Here is a 21258-nt window from a genome sequence, read left to right as displayed (position 1 = left end):
TAAAGTTACTGTTTTCCCCTTTTTAATTAATAAGTATCTTATGGCTACTGAAAATTAAAAGTATAGTCTTCCTAAACTTTTAATGGATAAACTGTAGCATACAAAATTACTTTCTAGGTTATCCTGATAACCTTTTTGGGTAGGTGGGAGGTATAGATGGTAAAAAGAAACAGAATATAGGTAAAAGACTTGGATGTTTCAATCCTGGCTATACCACTTACTTGCTTTATGACTTTATGTGCAGCTTAATTGTTCTGAGTCTCAATTTGTCTTTCTGTACAGTGGAATTAACTTGACCTTGCCCTTCTTAAAAAGCTAATGTGAAGAACAAAGGAGTGCAAATATATGAAATGTCATAAATTATAGCATTCTATTAAGTGAAGGTGGTGATAATGTTCTCCTTCCCCATCCTTACCTGAGAACTCACCTTTTAGCTATAATAAGTAATATGATTTAAAATGATTTTCAAATGTCATTAACTTGTCCGAACCTGCCTAATTTGCTTTCTTACAAAGAAGGGCACGCTGAAGGTGAATGTGGAGAAGTGTAATCGGAGCAACAGTAAGCATTCTTTACCAACTTTCCTGAGTTTATTGCCTTGCTTCCCTGCTGCTTGCTTCCCCAAATCTTACCTAAGGAATATAGGCTACCTAAGGTTGTTGCTTCTTTGGGTTTTACCGTGGGCCTTGTTATAAGGGGAATAGGTGCCCTATGCCCTTTAAGCTTCCTTATTTTACCCTAGGTTTCCAGGGGAACATGCATGAATGACGTAGAGTTGAAGGAAAAGTATTGTCTTCTTTCCTAGGCATGTATAATATGTTCTCCTGCCTCTACTATATGTTGTTTCTTTTGCAGATTTTACAGGTCTATGGTTTAGTGTACAGTTATTAAATTCTCTTTTTTGCCAACTCTGATATGTCATAGAGGATCCAGAATTGAATCCAGAAATGGTTCTGACCTTAAAGACCTATCCTGCTTTACTTCCTATCTTACAGGCCCAGGGGCATAAAAGTGAATCAGTCTATGCTCAAGTGGTCACTGTTTTCCTAGTGCTTAAACCAGTTAAAGATGATTAAGTTATGTATTTGTCTGTTGGGTCTGCCATAACGAAATATTGCACACTGGGTGTCTTACAAATGGAAATTAATTTTCTCCGAGATTTGAAGGCTAGAAGTTCAAGATCAGGGTGCCAGAAATTTTGGTTTCCGGTGCAGAATCTCATTTTGGCTTACAGATGGCTATCTTCTTGATGTGTCCTCACATGGCCTGTCCTCTACGTGTATGTGGTGAAAGAGCTCTCTGGACACCAACCCTATCAGATTAGGGCTCTACCCCTATAACCTTGTTTAATCTTAATCACTGCCCTGAAGCCCCTGTCTCTAAATACAGTCACATTGGGGGTTAGGGCTTCAATCTACAAATTCTTTGAAGTGGCACAGTTCAGTCCATAACAAGGTATTGTATCTGAGCATAGTTTGTAGGAATCGATACCACTGGCTGATAGCAAAAAAAAAAACATGATGGTTTAGTAAATACTATTTTGTTCTTTTGGATTTTATTCCTAGTGAGGGTGCAATATGTATAATAGATATTGGTAAGTCTGATTTGAAGAAGCTAATTGGACAGTATTTGAATATACTGTATATGCAAATGTAAAAATATACTTTTGAAATATTTTGCTATTTTGGATTTTCTCCATCAATGCGTCCTATGTTTTAACAACATGGCATGCTTATAAAATGATAGCATATTTACAGCATACAGGGATAAAGGAAGAAGGTGGTCAAGACTCGTAGCAGTCTGTCCTCTGCCCTAGCCCTCACCCGTCTGCCCTGAGACCTGAGGAGAGAAATATATCAGCCTGTCACTAACACATATGTGGCATATGTAGGCAATAGAGTTGGGAATCTCTGCTGCTACTCATTGGTATAAATTCTTTATTTTAAATAGATATAAAATTATTTTTGATTGGTTAAGTATTTTTTTTGTTTTTCCCTACAGCTACCACAGATATTAGCCAATTAGGTATAGAGCAGTTATGTCTAATAGAATATTCTATGATAGTGGAAATGAAATATTCTATATATCAGCTGACAATATGGTAGCTGTAAGCCACATGTGACTCTTGAGCACTTGCAATGTGGCAATTGCAATGGAAGAACTAAATTTTTAATTCTATTTAGTTTTAATTTAAATTTAAATAACCTCTTTTATAGAGGAGGATATGTTCCTGGGGCACAAGTAAGAAGCAGTATGGCTGGTGGCATGGATAGCACAGATATGGAGGATAGCAAAATACTGATCGATATCTAGGTTTAAAAAAAGTAGAAAGTTAAATAATCTTTATTTCCAATAGTGTCTCCTGAAATTTTTTTCTACAGAAAAGAGGACCCACTCTGTAAGGTGAAGATATTTTATATGGCTAGTAATGATAGCTAACACTTCAGCAGCTATCATGTGCAAGGGTCTGTACTGTGCTAAGCTCCTTACATTCATTATGTTACTTAATCCTTTTATCAGCCTTGTGAAGTAGGTACTTACAGATCAAAGAACTGTGGCTCACAGAGGTCAGCAGTGAGTCTAAGGTCACATATCTAGTGAGTACACTGAGACTCAAATATGGGTCCTTTATTTCAAAATGGATTCACCTATGTCAGAATGGTTTTGGCTACAAGTAATAGAAAACCGCTACTCAGTTGTTTTAAATGGTTAGGAAATTATCCCACAAGACAAGAAGAGCATGGATGAGCAGTCTGAAGGCACAGACGTATCAGTGTTGTGGCTCTGCTTTCCTTTGCTTTTCTTCACTCTCCCCCACTTGGAGTGAGAGTGTAATCCTCAGGCTGATAAGAGATCCCAGCAGCTGTTCAAGATATTATGTCCAAACATCCAGAGGGAAAGGAGGGACCATTTCTTCTTCTTTTTTTTTACATAAAAGTAGGCAGTAGTATAATAAATCTCCATGTATCCATCATCCAGCTCTAAAAGGGATCAATTTAGAGCCACTGTTACTTAATCTGTATTCCATCCTCCTTTCCCTTGCTATGTTCTTAAGAACCAAGGAATGTTTTTCAAAAGTCCTATTTAAAAAAGAAAAATTGGAAAGGAGTTCTGGCCTCCTGTGATTTTTCCCCAGACTACTTGGGACCCACCTTTTGGGGTTAAGTGTGGGATCCAGCCTTCCGCAAGGAGTCTGTAAAGGTGGGTGGGTTCCTGTGGAGGAGTACAACAGGTTTTGCTAGAGAGGAGGAAGAGGCAGTGAACAATATCTGTCTGGGAACCATCTTTTATAATTTATTTGGCTCAGCTTTAATATTGGCTAATTGGTTGACTGACTGCTGAGGCTGGGCTTCTTGTGTGGGATCTCATGGAAGCTACATTGTGACGTGGTTTTTATCTGGTATAAAAATGTTTCACCCATTGTGATAGGCTTTAAGGAATTGATTCTTATTGATTAAACTAACAAGAAACCAAGCTTACTCATTTGTTAATGTCTGATAAATAACTTACATTTGCAAAAGGTAAACTGTAGTCTACAAAGAAGGCTTAATTGGTACAGAGTTAAAAAAGAAAAGGGAATTGCTATTCCCATTGAGCAATAAAGTATTGCTAATATCAATCTCTGTTAATTTGTTTCCAAAGTATAGTTTTTAAAAGAACTGTTTCTCTTGCTTTTAGTGGCGTTTATTTTCAACTGGCTTGGATTTTGTTTATCCTTCTGTATCACCAATACCATCGCTGGAAGGTATGGTGCCATCTGTGGATTTGGCCTTTCATTGATCAAATGGATCCTTATTGTCAGGGTGAGTGTCTTGATAATGTCTATCATTTTTATCTTTAAAATTAAAATATATGAAATGTCCTGTGTAGTTCATAAATTTTATGCATATAAATTCAATTATTTCAAGACTTATTCTTCTAGACTTTATTATTATAGTAATCTCTGTGGTGTGAAAATTTATAACTGTATTTATATGAGAGCTTGCACTGGTACAATAGTCCCTTCATCTGCAGTTTTGCTTTCTTCGGTTTGTGTTGTTTGTGGTCAGCCATGGTCTGAAAATATTAAGTGGAAAATTTCAGATATTTTGAGAGAAAGAGAGCGAGCAAGCAAGCACATTCATATAACTTTTATTATAATATATTGTTATAATTGTTCTATTTTATGTTGTTAATATTTTACTGTGCCTAATTTATAAATTAAACTTTATCATAGGTATGTATGTATCGGAAAAAAACATAGTATATGTAGGGTTCAGTGCTATCCAGTTTCAGGCAACCACTGGGGGTCTTAAGACAGACATATCCCCTGATGATAAAAGGGGACTACTGTATACGGAAAGAACTTTTTTTTAAAAAAATTTTTTTTTAATATATTTTATTGATTTTTTACAGAGAGGAAGGGAGAGAGATAGAGAGTTAGAAACATCCATCAGCTGCCTCCTGCACATCTCCTACTGGAGATGTGCCCGCAACCCAGGCACATGCCCTTGACCGGAATCGAACCTGGGACCCTTCAGTCCGCAGGCCGACGCTCTATCCACTGAGCCAAACCGGTTTCGACCGGAAAGAACTTTGAAAGCAGAAAAACTTGTTTGGACCTCATCTTTTTTATATCAGGGTGCTAACTTTAAGTTTTTAAATCCTTCTGAGCTTTATTTTCTTCATAATAGGTTGATAATAGCTGCCTTTCAGGATTTTTGTGAGGTATGGAAATAATATAATTAAGCTCCCATGCCTAGTTGCAGCACAAATACATGTTCTGAGTCACATCACGGCTACCACTATTTTGATATAGTGCAGGCATTTCTAAGTCAGTTAAAACATAATTTCTATTAGTTAGTAAAATTATCATGGATTTAAATATCTTCTTGCTCTTTATGTTTTTTTAATAACCTAAGAGCTCAAAAGTAAAATTATAGGCTTTTGAAGTGTTTTCTATCAGAACTCACCTTTTCTCCTTTATGTTCCTGCTAAGTCTTCTCATTTTCCTGTTGTTCCTAGAAATCAACCTCTGTCTGCCTCTTATGTACAAGACTAGAGGCCCAGTGCACAAAAATTTGTGCACTCGGGTGCGGGGGGAAGGTCCCTCAGCCCGGCCTGCGCCCATTTGCAGTCCAGGACCCCTTGGGGGATGTCCACCTGTCGACTTAGGCTCACTTCCCGGGGGGTCAGGCCTAAGCTTGCAGTCATACATCCTTCTGGCAACCAGAAGCCCTCGGGAGATGTCCGACTAAAGGCTTAGGCCCCCACGGGATCGGGTCTAAACCGTTAGTTGGACATTCTTAGTGCTGCCACAGAGGTGGGAGAGGCTCCCTCCACCACCTCTGCGCTGGCCAGCCATGAGCCAGCTTCTGGCTGAGTGGCACTCCTCATATGGAAGTGCACTGACCACAAAGGGGCAGCTCCTGCATTGAGCGTCTGCCTCCTGGTGGCCAGTGTACATCATAGCAACTGGTCATTCTGCTGTTCAGTCAATTTGCATATTAGCCTTTTATTATTATTATATAGGATGTCCCTATTTCCTCCCTTTTGCCCCCTCTACCCAGCTCTTGCCCCCCACTTCTCTCTGGCCATCAGCATACTGTTGTCAGTGTCCATGGGTTGTGCATATATTTTCTTTGGCTAATCCCTTCTTTAAATTCACTTCTTTAAATTTTTATTTTCAGATAAGTGCTTATAACTGCACTATTATATATTTTCTATTATATCATTTAGAATTAAGATATCTTTTAATTGAACCCTTATAAATTTTAGCACAATTTAATAAATTATGCTAGAAGCAATTAGGAGATTTTTCATGTAATGCAGATATATTTCAATTAATATTAATTTTTTAATATTTTAATTTGAAATAATCTCATACATGTAAAAAAAACTATAAAATACTACAGCATGTTAGATGTACCCTTCACCCAATTTCTTTGGTGTTAATAATTTAAACATAACCATTATACAACTAACAAAATTTGGAATATATTTTTCTTATAATCTCTTTAATGTTACTTAATCCATTTACTTTGTTTTTGTTAATCTTCACCCAAGGATATTTTTCCATTGAATTTTAGAGAGAGTGAAGGGAAAGGGAGAGACACATTGATTGGTTGCCTCCTGCACATGCTCTGATAGGGACTGGGGATAAAGCCAGCAACTGAGGTACATGCCCTTGACTAGAATTGAACCTGGGACCCTTCAGTCCACGGGCTAATGCTCTATCCACTGAGCAAAACAGGCTGCAGCTTAATTCATTTACTTTTAATCTATATGTGTCTTTATATTTAAAGTGGGTTTTGTTTTTGATTCACCCTCATAATCTGTCTTTTAATTGGTGCATTTATGCCACTGACTTTCAGAGTGCTTACTGATAGAGTTACTGCCATATCTGGCAGCTTCTGGGGCTTCCGAGGCATGCCAGCGGCCCGGGATTGATCCGGTCCCCGGCGGCAGGCAGGCGGCTCCTGGGGCTTCTGGGGCCTGCCTGCAACCCGGGATCGGATCCATCACAGGCGGCAGGCAGGTGGCTTCTGGGGCTTCTGGGGCCTGCCTGCGGCCTGGGATCAGATCCATCACAGGCGGCAGGCAGGCGGCTTCTGGGGCCCACCTGCGGCCTGGGATCGGATTTGATCACGGGCAGCAGGCAGGCAGCTTCTGGGGTCACACACGGGGGGCCTGGATGGCGGCTTGCACCCACGCTGTCCCGCCCTGCCTACAGTATGCAAATTAGCCACCATCAGCATATCACGCTGATTAGCCAATGGGAGGTGTAGCGAAGGTACAGTCAATTACCATGTTTGTCTATTATTAGATAGGTCTAGAGGCCCGTTGCATGAAGATTCGTGCAATAGGGCTTCTTTACCCTGGCTGCCAGCACCAGTTTTCCTCCGGCACCTGGGACCCAGACCTTCACTCTGGCCACCGCCTTCCATTTTCGCTCTGGACACAGTCTTCGCTGCGGCTGGAGCCTTCAGTCTTTGCTCCTCGCTCTGGCCGGAGTCTTCAGTCTCCGGCCAGAGCTGCTCCTACAGCTCCTTCTGCCCCCCACCCGCCCCCTCATAGCTTGATCGCTCCTTCGCCTGCAGACCTCGCCAACGGGTTCCTGGGTCCCGGGGGGCCGCCTAGCCTGCGGCCTGGCTTTCCAATCACAATCACGATCATGATCATGGGCCACAGGCAAGGTGGCTCCTGGGTCCCGGGGGGCCGCCTTGCCTGCGGCCCGGCTTTCCAGCGGCTCCTAGGGTCACACATGGGGGTCTGGATGGTGGCTCCCGGTGCCCTGCCCTGCCTGCAGTATGCAAATTAGCCGCCATCTTTGTTGGCAGTTAATTTGCATACTGCGCTGATCAGCCAATGGCGATGGTAGTGAAGGTACGGTTAATTACCATGTTTGTCTGTTATTAGATAGGATAGTGTGTAGGGAGAGAGCAAGGACACCTACCTCCTTTTCTTTCTCCTATCTCAGGAACTTTTCTAGTACTATTGTTATCATAATCTCCCACCAACTCTTTACTTTTGTCTCTTGAAGGCCCTTTTTGGCTCCTTTTTACAAAGCTTTTTTCCTGGTTTCCTTAGGATAAGGCCCAGGAAAATTATCAAAAGTACCTTCATTTATTGTTTTAGTAAGTCTTTTTAAAAGTTACCACACATTTAAATGCAATTAATAAAACATATACTTTCTAGTAATCAAATTTATTTAAACATTGATTTCTAATTGAATGAATCCAATCCTCAAATTTTCAATAGAATCACAAACCTAATATGTCAGCTGCTCTTAAGTGTTTCAGACACTTCAGTTATGCACCTACATTATCAAATTGATTAAAACATTACTAACTACGCCCTAACGGTTTGGCTCAGTGGATAGAGCGTCAGCCTGTGGACTCAAGGGTCCCAGGTTCGATTCCGGTCAAGGGCATGTACCTTGGTTGCAGGCACATCCCCAGTGGGGAGTGTACAGGAGGCGGCTGATCGATGTTTCTCTCTCATCGATGTTTCTAACTCTCTATCCTTCTCCCTTCCTCTCTAAAAAATCAATAAAATATATTAAAAAAAATTACTCACTACAAAAATATTTAAACTATGAATTTAATGTGTTTCTTCATTATTTTAAAACCTATTTTATCACTTTTCAGGGTTTCAGTAATCTTACCAGACTCTTTTCCTGTTAAGACCAAATTACAGGTTTTGGTTATTAATAAGTTGACTCTTAGTTGGGACCTGTGGATTGGCTTCTTCTAAGATGTTAAAATTTGAACCATTGTAGAAATAGCCTTCTGACAGATTTTTCTTCTAGTTTCATTTTAAAAAAATGTAAAGTGGGTTCCAACCTAGAGCATAGATCTGTTAGGTGTTATGAAACATAAAAAGATAGACAATTCCTATCCTTGCAGAAGTTATTATGAAAAAAACAAGAGTTGGAGCTAGGTAAGTCCAAACTTGGTTATATTAGTAATAAAATTAGTTAACTATTATTCAAATGGTATTTCTCATCTAAGTTACAAAACTCAGAAAATAATTTGAGGACATTTTTCTCATTTCAGCTAAAGCTGGCAAATTTTTAATATCATTATAGATTCATAAAAAAGAAATTAGCCCAGCCCTGGCTGGTTTGGCTCAATTGATAGAGCATCAGCCTGTGGACTGAAGGGTCCTGGGTTCAATTCTGGTCAAGGGCATGTACCTCGGTTGTAGACTCCTCCCTGGCCCCTGGGGCTCATGCAGGAGGCTACCAATCGATGTGTATCTCTCACATTGATACTTCTCTCTGTCTTTCCCTCTCACTTTCACTCTCTCTAAACATCGATGGAAAAATATCCTCGAGTGAGGATTAAAAACCAAAAGAACCCAAAAAGAAATTAGCCCCTTATATGCAACCTATGCCTTTAGGGCATTAGGTCCTAATTCTCTCATAGAACTCTATGTGATTAGGTGGGGAACTTAAATTCAAAGACTGGAGTTTCTCAGAGTTCTGTAAGGTATGTATTAGCAGCCCTAGCTGGTTTTGCTCAATGGATAGAGCGTTGGCCTGCGGACTGAAGGGTACCGGGTTCGATTCTGGTCAAGGGCACATGCCAGAGTTGCGGGCTTGATCCCCATTGGGGGGCATGCAGGAGGCAGCCAATCATTGATTCCCTCTCATTGATGTTTCTATCTCTCCCTCTCCCTTCCTCTCTGAAATCAATAAAAATATATTTTAAAAAATGAGGTATATATTAGCATCAAGTTTGATTACCAGGACAATTTAATTTTCCTTTAAAAATACCTTTACTGAGCTAAGGGTAATATTATACCTTTTATATATATATATATATATATATATATAGAGAGAGAGAGAGAGAGAGAGAGAGAGATGGAAATGATATAAGAAGGATATTTTTTAAATCTTTTGTATCACTTTCTCAAGTATACTAGAGGTCCGGTGCACAGATTTGTGCACCGGTGGGGTCCCTCGGCTTGGCCTGTGGGGATCGGGCTGAAACCAGCTCTCTGACATCCCCTGAGGGGTCCTGGATTGTGAGAGGGCGCAGGCCACGCCTAGGGACCCCACCAGTGCATGATCGGGACCGAGGAGGGGCCACGGGAGGGCTCCAGCATGTGTTTAGGCCGGGGAGGGACCGCAGGAGGGATCCAGGGGGGTGTCCGGCCCATCTCGCCCAGTCCCAATCAGCCGGACCCCAGCAGCAAGCTAACCTACCAGTTGGAGTGTCTGCCCCCTGGTGGTCAGTGTGCATCATAGCGACTGGTCGAACGGTTGAATGGTCAGACACTTAGCATATTAGGCACATATATATATGTTATCTAACCACTATGCTGTACATCTGAAACTAATCTATATATATAAAAGCCTAAGTGGCCATTACAACCAAATGACCAACCAGTCGTTTTGATGCACACTGACCACCAGGGGGGAGATGCTTAACATAGGAGCTGCCCCCTGGTAGTCAGTGCACTGCCACAGCCAACCTTCTGCGGTCCCTCCCCCTGGTTGGCCAACCTTCAGCAGTCGCTCCACCCCTGGCCTGCCAGCCGCAATAGACCCTCCCGCCCCCTGCCGGCTGGACCTGATTGGCCCCAATCGGGCTGGCCGGCCAACCTCCCACGGTTCCTCCCCCCTGGCCAGCCAGCCCCAATAGGGACTGGGTGAGATGGCCCCAATCGGCTTGGATCGCTGGCCAGGCCGAGGGACCCCACCCATGCATGAATTCATGCACTGAGCCTCTAGTACAAAATAATATTGAATGTAAACTGTAATCGAAAAATTAAATTTTAAAAATATTTTATATGAAATAATAATAGCTGCCATTCATTGAGTACTTTTAATATGTCCCAAGCATAATTTGTTACAAACACTAAATTCTTTAATCCTATCAATGATGCTGGTGATAATCTAACTATTTTATTAATGATGAAACAAAGAATGAAAAGATTCTAATAGCTTGCTTAATGTCCTACACTTTGTAGGTGGATTAGAATCTAGCTTGTTCTCTTTTTAAAAAGATATAAAAAAACATTTTTATTTCAGTTGAAGTTAACATACAACATTATATTAGTTTCAGGTATATACTCCAGTGATTAGACATTATATAACTTAGTGATCATTCCAATAGATCTCTTAGCCATCTGACACTATACATAGTTATTAGAATACTAGACATCCAGTGCACGAAATTCGTGCACTGTGGGGGTAGGAGGGAGGGTGTCCCTCAGCCCAGCCTGCACCCTCTCCAATCTGGGACCCCTCAGGGGATGTCCAACAGGGATCAGGCTTAAACCGGCAGTCGGACATCCCTCTCACAATCCAGGACTGCTGGCTCCCAACCGCTCACCTGCCTGCCTGCCTGCCTGATTGCCCCTAACCACTTCTGCCTGCCAGCCTGATCGCCCCCTAACCACTCCCCTGCCAGCCTGATGCCTAACTGCTCCTCTGCCGGCCTGATCGCCCCCAACTGCCCTCCCTGCCGGCCTGATTTCACCCTCAACTGCCCTCCCCTGCCGGCCTGGTCACCCCCAACTGGCCTCCCCTGCTGGCCTGGTCGACCCTAACTTCCCTCCCCTGCAGGCCCAGTTGCCCCCAGCTGCCCTCCCCTGCCGGCCTGGTTGCCCTGCCAGCTTGGTCACCTCTAACTGCTCTCCCTTGCCAGCCTGGTCCCCCCCCATCTGCCTTCCTCTGCTGGCCTGGTCGCTCCCAACTACCCTCCCTGCTGGCCTGATGGCCCACAACTGCCCTCCCTTGCCAGCCATTTTGTGACCACATGGGGGTGGCTATCTTGTGGGAGGGCATGACGGTCAATTTGCATATTAACTCTTTATTATATAAGATTATTGACTATATGTATTTTCTATGCTGTACTGTATATCCCCATAACTATTTGGTAACTACCAATTTTTACTTATTCATCTTTTCATTTTTTTCACCCATTCCCTGAACCCCCCTCCCATCTGGCAACCAACAAAATGTTCTCAGTATCTATGAGTCTGTTTCTGTTCTGTTTATTTATTTTGTTTTTTAGGCTTAATTGTTGATAGATATGTATTGCCATTTTATTGTTCATATTCTTCTTTTTCAAGAAGACTAACATTTCATGTAATGCTGATTTGGTGATAATGAACTCCTTTAGCTTTTTCTTGCCTGAGAAACTATCTGTTTTTCTATTCTAAATGATAGCTTTGCTGGGTAGAATAATTTTGGTTGCAAGTCCTTGCTTTTCATCACTTGAAACATTTCTTGGCAATTCCTTCATACCTGCAAAGTTTCTGTTGAGAAATTAGCTGACAGTCTTATGGGAGCTCCCTTGTAGGTAATTAACTGCTTGTCTCTTGATGGTTTTAAGATTCTCTTTTTGTCTTTAATCTTTGGCATTTTAATTATGATGTGTGGTCCTCTTTGAGTTCATCTTGTTTTGGACTCTCTGCATTTCGTGAACTTGTATGTCTATTTCCTTCATCAGGTTAGGGAAGTTTTAAATCATTCTTTTCTAAAATAGATTTACAATTTCTTGCTTTCTCTCTTTTTCTCACACCCCTATAATACGAACATTGGCATGCTTGAAGTTGTTCCAGAGGCTCCTTACACTATCTTCATATTTTTGGATTCTTTTTTTTATTTTGCTATTCTGATTGGGTGTTTTTGCTTCCTTATATTCCAAATCACTGTTTTGATTTTTGGCTGCATCTAGTCTACTATTGATTCCCTGTAAATTAATCTTCATTTCAGTTGGTGTATCTTTCATTTCTGACTGGTTCTTTTATGGTTTCCATGTTCTGCCCCCACCTCCAAATTACAAGATAAAGTTTATTTAGAAAGTTACAGAGGTAGCAAAGTGAGCCAGCTGGGCTGTGTAGGCTCAGGAAATAAGTTACAGAGGCAGAAGAAGGGCCCATGGAGCCTAGGCGAGAGAAAGGCAAAGGTAATGCACCTGGGGGAAGAAGAGGGTGAAGGGAAATGTGCAGGCATACTTCCGAGAGGAAGAGCGTGCTCCATGTCCTTTTTTATGCTGTTAAAGTTCTCTCTGAGTTCATCTACTCTTCCCCTAAGTTCATTGAGCATCCTTATAACTAGTGTTTTGAACTCTGCATCTAGTAGATTGCTTGTCTCTATTTTGTTTAGTTCTTTTTTTTGGAGATTGGTTCTGTTCTTTCACTTTGGACATGTTTCGTTGTGTCATTTTGGCAGCCTCCCTGTAGAGCTGTTGTGTCTCCCAGGCTTCATAGAGTGGCTTAATGTAGTAGGGGACCTATAGGGTCCAGTGGAACAGCCTTCTCATTCACCCAAGCTGGGCACCATGGGGACACCCCTCCCTGCCCCCCAATATGGGCTGTGTATTCCCTCCTGTTGTAGTTGAGCCTTGATTGCTGTTGGCACCTCATTGGAAGGGATTTACCCCCAGTCTGATTGACTGCAAGGACTGGCTGTGGCTACTGACCTCTGACCACTGTGGAGGATCAGCTGTGCCGGGGCCCAACCCATGGAGCAGGACTTACTTTAGCAGGGCTCTGGTGCCTGCTGAGTCTGATCCTTGAGTGTGTCACTTGTGGAGGTGGTGGTTTTGTAGGTGGCAGGAATGGCACCAGGTACTAGACTAGACCGGTGGGGTCAGACCAGATCTGGGTTCAGCAACCTTGGTACTTGAGTTCTGGCTAGGAAGAATTAAGAGCCAAGACTCAAACTATAAGAGAACATTATAATATCACAGAAGTGGAAGAAATAATTCATAGAAGAAATGGGTTTAGGAAATAAGTTATAGAGGCAAAGGAAGGGCCCTAGGAGCTTGGGAGTGAGGAAGCTAATGGTAAAAAGCCTGGGGGTGAAGAAGGAAAAGGGAAAGGCTTGCTCCCTGGAGGCGAAGCTCACTGGGTGCTCCATCCTAAGGGTTTTAAGAGTAGAGATTTTAGGGGAGGTCCCAGGAGAAGATTTTAATAGAATATTCAGCAGCTTTCCAGGTGTGTCCTTTCAGGGTCTAGGTCAATGATGGCGAATTTTTTGAGCTCAGCGTGTCAGCATTTTGAAAAACCCTAACTTAACTCTGGTGCTGTGTCACATATAGAAATTTTTTGATATTTGCAACCATAGTAAAACAAAGACTTTTTTTTTTTTCCGCTTAAAGTATTACAAAGGGTATTACATAAGTGTCCTTTTTTTTTTTTATTTTTTTTTATTTTTCGCTTAAAGTATTACAAAGGGTATTACATAAGTGTCCTTTTTTCCCCCCCGCCCTTGACAAGCTCCTGCCCTCCCTTACCCCCCAGTGTCTTATGTCCATTAGTTATGGTTATATGGGTGCATACAAGTCCTTCGGTTGATCTCTTACCCCCCTCCCTCCTGTCCCCCAACCCTCCCTGGCCTTCCCACTGCAGTCCGACAATCAGTTTGAGGCAGCTCTGCCACTGTATTTATTATTGTTCAAAAGTTTGTAATGGGCTTAATTATCCATGAAAGAGTGAGATCATGTGGTATTTTTCCTTCATTGACTGGCTTGTTTCACTTAGCATAATGCTCTCCAGTTCCATCCATGCTGTTGCAAATGGTAGGAGTTCCTTCTTTTTAACAGCAGCATAGTATTCCATCGTGTAGATGTACCAGTAAAACAAAGACTTATATTTTTGATATTTATTTTATATATTTAAATGCCATTTACAAAGAAACAAAGAAAAATCAACCAAAAAAATGAGTTCGCGTGTCACCTCTGACACACGTGTCATAGGTTCGCCATCACTGGTCTAGGTCTTCACTTATCGATTGGTCTGCTCCAGGGCAGGGGTCATTATTCAGTGCAGCTGGTCCTTAGGTCAGCATCGGGGTTGCTGGTCTGGTTTTGTTGCTTTTCTGGGCCTGGAGCTGAAATACAACTGAGGTCTAAATGTTATCTCTAGAGAGGAAAGGTCAGGGAGTCCAAACTGCATGACCAGTGATATGCTAGGGGAGGAAAGGTCACCCTGGGGGTAAGGTCCCACCCTCCAAATTGTCTTTTGCTAGACACCCAGGGCTTTCCACCCTGGTGACCTTCTGTGCCTGGCCAATCATTCTTGCTGTGCTCATGTCTGTCTAACTGCCTACCACAGTTGGGTGGTACTTCGATGTGGTCTGAAGTTGTCCACCAGGTGTGCTGGTTCTGGGGTCTCCTGGAAGGTGCAGGCCAAGGTCAGCCACTATGGTCTGCCCGGGGGTCTCCCAGCATGAGCTACAAAGTGATCTGCAGATGACTGCTACTTGTATTGGGCTTGGAGGTGCCCAGGTGAGTCCTAAACTGCAAACCAAGGTGGCTGCCACTAGTGCTGAGCATGAGGCCACTTAGCGAGAGGTATGAGGCTCACCAAGACAGGCTATTCATATGGAAAAGTCAGTGGAAACAGCTGAGTGGGCCTGCTAGTTGGGCGTGGTGGGCTCTCAGGGAATCACCAGGGGGCAGGGTGACCAGGGTGAGCCAGGTTGCTGGAGACTCAGATATGGCCCCTGCTTGCCAACTCTTTGGCAGAAGGGCTCAGAAAAGGAATAATGGCCTCTGTTCACACTTTTATCTGGGAGAAAGCTGTCCCTTCAGCTCTCACCTTGATTTCAGATAGTTCAGTTCCACCCCATATGTTCCTGGTGCCTTTCAAGCTGCTACCCTAGTGGTGGAGCTTAGAGTGAGTGAGTCTGAGTGAGTCTGAGTAAGTGCATGCACCTGTACACAGGCTCTTTAAGAGAAACTGGCTGGGACTCCAGCAGCCCTCCATCTTATTCAGCCTCAATCCACACTGGTTTTTACAGTGAGAAATTATGGGGACTTCTCTTCCTAGCACTGGAACCCTGGACTGGGAGGTCTGGTGTGGGGTTGGGACCCCTCTTTCTTTATGGGAGACCTCCACAGCTGAGATATCCCTCCTGATTTTTATCCGCCACCAGCCCGTTCATGTCTCTACTCCTCCTATCATTCTCCATGTGGCTCTTCTTTATATTCTTAGTTGTAGGACTTCCATTCTGCTAGATTTCAAGCAGCTCTGAATGATGGTTGTTCTGTAGTTTAGTTGTACTTTTGATGTGGTTGTGGGAGGAATCGAGTACTGCATTTTCCAGCTTGTTCTCAATTCAGTGTCTCTTCTAATTCTGTATTGCCTCCGTACTTTACTTTTATTATAGTGCTCCAAGCAATAAATTCCCCTTAGAGGTCAGTGCTGAGAGAAAGGTTTTCTCCCAAAAGCTTGGGGGTTTCCTTTTACTAGACAATAAGTAATTTCTAAGTCATACTGCTGCCTTCTTTTTTATTTCTGAGTTGCATGAACTTCAGATTTATTGTATCTTTTGTCCAAGATTCTGATATTATTTCTACCTAAGGCTTTTGATGTTTTTATTATTTCATTCATTCATTCATTATTCATTTTGTTAATTCTCATCCGAGGATATTTTTTCCATTGATTTTTAGAGGGGGGGGGGGGGGTGGGGACAGAGAGGCAGAAAATAACATTGGAGAGAGAATCATTAATTGGTTGCCTCTCGTATTCACCCTGACCAGGAAGTGAACCGGTGACCTTCTAGTGCATGGGATGACGCTCAACCAACTGAGCCACGCCAGCCAGGGCTACTTTTTTTTTTAACAACAACTTGACTCAACCCTATAATTTGTAGTGTTTTAACACATTTTGATAACTCAGTAATGAGCCCAAAAGCTTATTTATCTTTTTTACATAGTGAATTTCTTTGACTTCAAGGTGAAGGTAATTATATTCTTTTCTTGGGAGTAAATAAAAAATAGCTTTAGGTAAATATTTTGGGGGAAGAATGACATTGTTCTAATTTTCTGGTTGCTTCTTGCTATATAACATTATGTATTAAATACGTTTTAAAATTAGAAAGTTAAAAATATATTGCTTTGGTTCTTTTTCTTAGCCTATAAAATCTGTATAAAAACCTTTTCTTTCTAATTATTACTTTATTAAAAGTAGTTTAGTGCTATACGTTACAAGCTATATTTTCCCAATTTTCTAGTTCTCCCTTCATAGTACATATTTTAAAGGTATTAGAGTATGTGGAATTTGTATCTTTAATGATACTAGTAAATTTTTAACCTTTGAAATTTCTGAAACTCTAAGCTGAGAATTTATATCATGGTTCATTTATAAATTATAAATACTTCCTGTAAAAGTACTTAAAAGGCTTTAAAAAACAGATTAAAAAAACAGTTATTTTAAGTGTTCAGACGCTAAAGGATAATAGGGAAGAATTATCTGAAGTAGCTCTGAAGAAAATTAGATTTAAATTTTAAAAAGCTTTTAAATAATAAATCTTGATGATTAGAGTCTAATCAAGGAAAAGTACCCATGTCGAGTATCATCAAACCTTGCCTTCCAACTGCCTGTTCATATTCTCATTTCAGAGAGACTATAAAACTGCCTACCATGGCCACTAATAGGAACTGTTGAAATGCCACTTCAGGGCTCATTTAGCTGTTCACAGCTCACTGTTGGGAACTGAAAGCTGGCGCATCAAGTTTGAAAATAAAAAGACTAATGAGTTGGGGTCTTTCTGTGCTTGGTATTCTTGGCAGTAATTAGCAGTAGGGGGTGTACAGAGGGTCAAAAGCTCTTCCTTTTAGAGGTCATCAGAACATACCTGTCTGATAAGATTAAACTAATGTGGCTTTGGTGCTAATATCTAAAGTAGGGGATCGCTGTAGTGTATTTGGGATGGTAGTCATGGCTTTGAAAGATTATGAAAAAGGATCTAACATGAACTCTTTAATGAGAAAATGTTGTATTCAGTTATATAGCACTTACCCTTTTTTTCTTATAAGCAGATGGAAATTGATTTTCTCCCAAAACGTTTAAACGTTTTATATATGTTTATTACATATAAAAGGGTTTTTTCAGATAATTTTATATGTATGTCATTTAATATTTTTTTCTTCTCTAATTTTCTTTTTATGCTGCTTTTAAGTGCTAAAGATTATTTGAGATAAATCATTCTGAAACTGAGACTAATCTATGATTTTCACATTTAAGTACACAGACATGATTAATATATTTATATTTACTCCATAGTTTTCTGATTATTTTACTGGATATTTCAATGGACAGTATTGGCTTTGGTGGATATTCCTTGTACTTGGTAAGTTTATTCTTAATGCATTTTACTTTGATTAATTTGTATTTAGTTTAACTTTGATATTTCCTAAAATTTTAAGGTGTAAATACATTGTGTTACAAATTATGGAAATAAATCTACTGTAAATTTCTCATGTCCAAATACTTACTTAATCATGTCAGCTATTCATATAATTCTACATAGTACTCCAGGTTTCTTAGATTGAAAATTCAGAGCCATTCACCTTAAAGACTCACTGGTTTAATGACAATTGAATGTTACAAAACCTGAAAATCCTAATATGGTTAAAAATAATTGCCTTCAGTATTTATCTTGGAAAATATACATACATAATTTCTTTTAATGAACTTAGGAAATGTTGAGAGTAGGATAGTTGGATGTTCTATCCTGTTATTTTTGGATCACTGAAACATGCTTTATACTTCTGAAATGTACTCTGCATTAGTCATTAATCAGCTAGACATAAGGAAAGGTTTCATGCCTAATGATCACTGTACTTCTTTTGAGTTGTCTCCTTACAAGGCATGTCTTTTATTCGTATTGATGAATTTTGGACATCCAACTTTTGTTCTCCTGTGTTTTTCATGATGTATAATTAAATTAATCTTAAAATCACATTATACCTTTAACCCACATTTCAAATTCATTTACTGACATGAAGTGTACATTTTGTTTCTACTTAGGTTTAAAAGCCCACATTTCTATAGTAGAATAATTGTACCAGAAAATAATAGCATTTCAGTAGGTGGCAGTCTTCTCCTTGAGATTTTATTTAGTCCTGCTATTGGATCTTTAGGATCTTTGGGGACATAACTTCTTAGTGGTCAGTTAAGGTCACTAAAGATCCTGGATTCTTTCTCTAATAATTATAGTGAAGTTATTATTCTAGTGTTGTGATTTTGTTGAGGAGTAAGACTCATACAGGTTTCAGCCAGTTTTTTATGTTGTTAGTTATATTTTGACTGCCTGAATTCTGTGGGTTTTTTTTTATTGAGTTTCTTACTTAAAAGTAAGAAAAAAATGTATAAAGTTTATTATGTAGTTAAGCATATTAATTGAGTATATTTGTTTATATGTATTACTAGAGGCCCGATGCATGAAATTTGTGCAAGACTAGGCCTTCCTTCCCCCCGGCTGCCGGCACCGGCTTCCCTCTGGCACCCGGGAGCTTGGCTTCCCTCCGGCCACCAGCAGGCACCTGGGACCTGGGCTTCCCTTACAGCCCCGGCTTCGTCTGGAAGGATGTCCAGAAGGACATCCGGTCTAATTAGCATATTATGCTTTATTATTATGGATTAAGAGATTGAGGAATCTTAGAAAAACAACTGTATGGGGCAGAGTGGAGTGCAGAGGACAACCCCAGTTCCACATCAGAGTCATGATTTAGCCTTTAGGGCAGTGATGACGAACCTTTTGAGCTCGGCATGTCAGCATTTTGAAAAACCCTAACTTAACTCTGGTGCCGTGTCACATATAGAAATTTTTTGATATTTGCAACCATAGTAAAACAAAGACTTATATTTTTGATATTTATTTTATATATTTAAATGCCATTTAACAAAGAAAAATCAACCAAAAAAATGAGTTGGCGTGTCACCTCTGTAACACGTGTCATAGGTTCGCCATCACTGCTTTAGGGGAATGTGAAAATTTACTCCATGATAAAAATGTTGCTCTCACATACACTCAAGAATGTTGAGCACTTTGTAGAACTCAGAAACAATAGCTGCTGAGTGGTTTCTAGGTATGGATTGGCTTATTTTAGAAAATGCTTCACCAGAACAAAATATGTCTTAGAAATAGCAGCTTCATAGCCAAAAAAGAGATTTCACAAATAATTTCAGTTTACATTTTTAATAATACTTTTACATTTGGATCACAATGTCCATTATCTTTGAACAGCATCTGGAAGGACATGCAGTGGATTCAGAGTGCGAGTCACAAATGGAAGGAGTTAGGATATAGGAAGCAGATGGGATCAGATTTAGCTGAAATTTATACCACTTATTTAAGTCATTGTTTGTATATCTCTTCTATCTTACCGTTTGTTTGTTTTTTTTAGTGCTTTGATTACCTGGAGTTGGAGCACAAATTTAGTTTGGGACTTTGCATTTTAAACTAACAAAATCTTCCTCCTTTCGAGGAAGGTTGCATGCATACATGTCTTCTGTTTTTGTTTTTGACCCCATGATTACCTGGTTAAAAATTTACTGGAGTTAATAACTGTTTTTCTTAGAATTGTATGCTTAAGTATATTAAAACTTAAGTCTACTAATAATGTTACTGCTTTTTATACTTAACTAACATTTTTCATCTGAAACTTTGAAGCATTTCACAGGTGTTTTTTAAAATTAATTATTAAGATACCTATGATGTAAGTGGTTATTATTTAAAAATACTGTTTTACTGAAGAGAACACCGAGATAGATATGAGATTACTAGAGTGCTGCTTCCAGGTCTTCTTTCCTGATTCTTTTCTTAATTTTTATTATAAATTCATCTTTTATTACTTAAAAAATAAGAACTAGTATTTAAAATTATTTACATAATGCACATATCTTTAAATATAGATTTCACCGATGACACTGTACACTTGATATTGCTAGACAGGCTTATTAGAGTTATCCCACAATTGTTATCATTAACATGCATACATTCCTCTTGTACACTATTTTATGTCAGTAAATATGTCTTAGTTTGTTTAGTAGCTACATTAATTGAAAATTTGGTAAAATAGGATTTTTATAAGTTGAATCAGTTTAAGTACCTTAGGTAACTTTGCTATTTAAAGAAGTCAATTAATAAATTTATATTTTTGTGTAATTCTGGATTTTCATGGCTGGATTTGCTTTAATTTAATTTTTACTTTAATTATATTTAGGATTAATAAGTTGAAATAATTTTTAGGTGGCAGTAAATTTTTATCATATTTCCTGATGTTGGAGTTATCATTATAATGTTAAATATACTATGGAATGAATGAAATTCTACAGATAAGTTTCTTAAGCCAAAAGGATCTTGTTTATAATTGTCTATTTTAAATATATCATGCCACCTTTCTGTATAAGAACATAATATATTTGTATTATTTCAACCTCAGGCCTGCTCCTTTTCTTCAGGGGATTTGTTAATTATCTGAAAGTCAGAAACATGTCTGAAAGTATGGCAGCTGCTCATAGAACAAGATATTTCTTCTTATTATAGAGGTAAGACCTATTAATATATTAACTCTTTTTATTCCCTTTATTTATTTATATTTCCCAGATACATACTCAATGTTTAATATGTACTCATGTTATTTACTCAAATATAGCATATTAAATATTTTATTCTGTTAACAATCAGCTTATTTAAATGTAGTATGTTGTGAACTGTTAAAGATAATTTATATTTGTAAACTTGAATTTCATAAATTTAATTTTTTAAATATATAATGAGTAAACTGAAACTTTGACCACAGGATATGAATGAAATAACCTTTAGCACAAAATTTGAAGGCTTAAAACAAACCATGACAAAGCACTTACACAGAAGGGATGGACATTTTGCATAAAACAATGTGAAATCCACATAGACATCTGGTTAAAAGAACAAAAAGCAAATCTGTGATTGAAAAGCAATTTCCCATGCACTGATCTTAACAAACTGGATCAAGGAATTAAAGGTGTATGAAAAAACTAGGA

At 39.6% G+C, this 21258-nt stretch overlaps 1 protein-coding gene across 1 annotated transcript in view; it reads left to right on the top strand.

Moving 5' to 3' along the window:
* NDFIP2 (Nedd4 family interacting protein 2) overlaps nt 1-21258 on the top strand; it is a 71074-nt gene that overhangs the window by 45885 nt on the left and 3931 nt on the right. The window contains exons 5-7 of the mRNA XM_070408871.1: nt 3679-3803; nt 17512-17578; nt 20676-20781. Coding sequence (XP_070264972.1) covers nt 3679-3803; nt 17512-17578; nt 20676-20779 — 296 coding nt within the window. The 3' untranslated portion in view covers nt 20780-20781. The remainder of the gene's footprint in view (nt 1-3678; nt 3804-17511; nt 17579-20675; nt 20782-21258) is intronic.

This window comes from Myotis yumanensis, unplaced genomic scaffold (genome assembly GCF_028538775.1).
Source record: "Myotis yumanensis isolate MYYU_CA2020_CCGP unplaced genomic scaffold, mMyoYum1.0.hap1 SCAF_3, whole genome shotgun sequence".
Classification (NCBI taxonomy): Eukaryota; Metazoa; Chordata; class Mammalia; order Chiroptera; family Vespertilionidae; genus Myotis; species Myotis yumanensis.
Note: the sequence above shows the minus strand (reverse complement) of the source record. Positions and strands in the feature narration are given on the sequence as shown.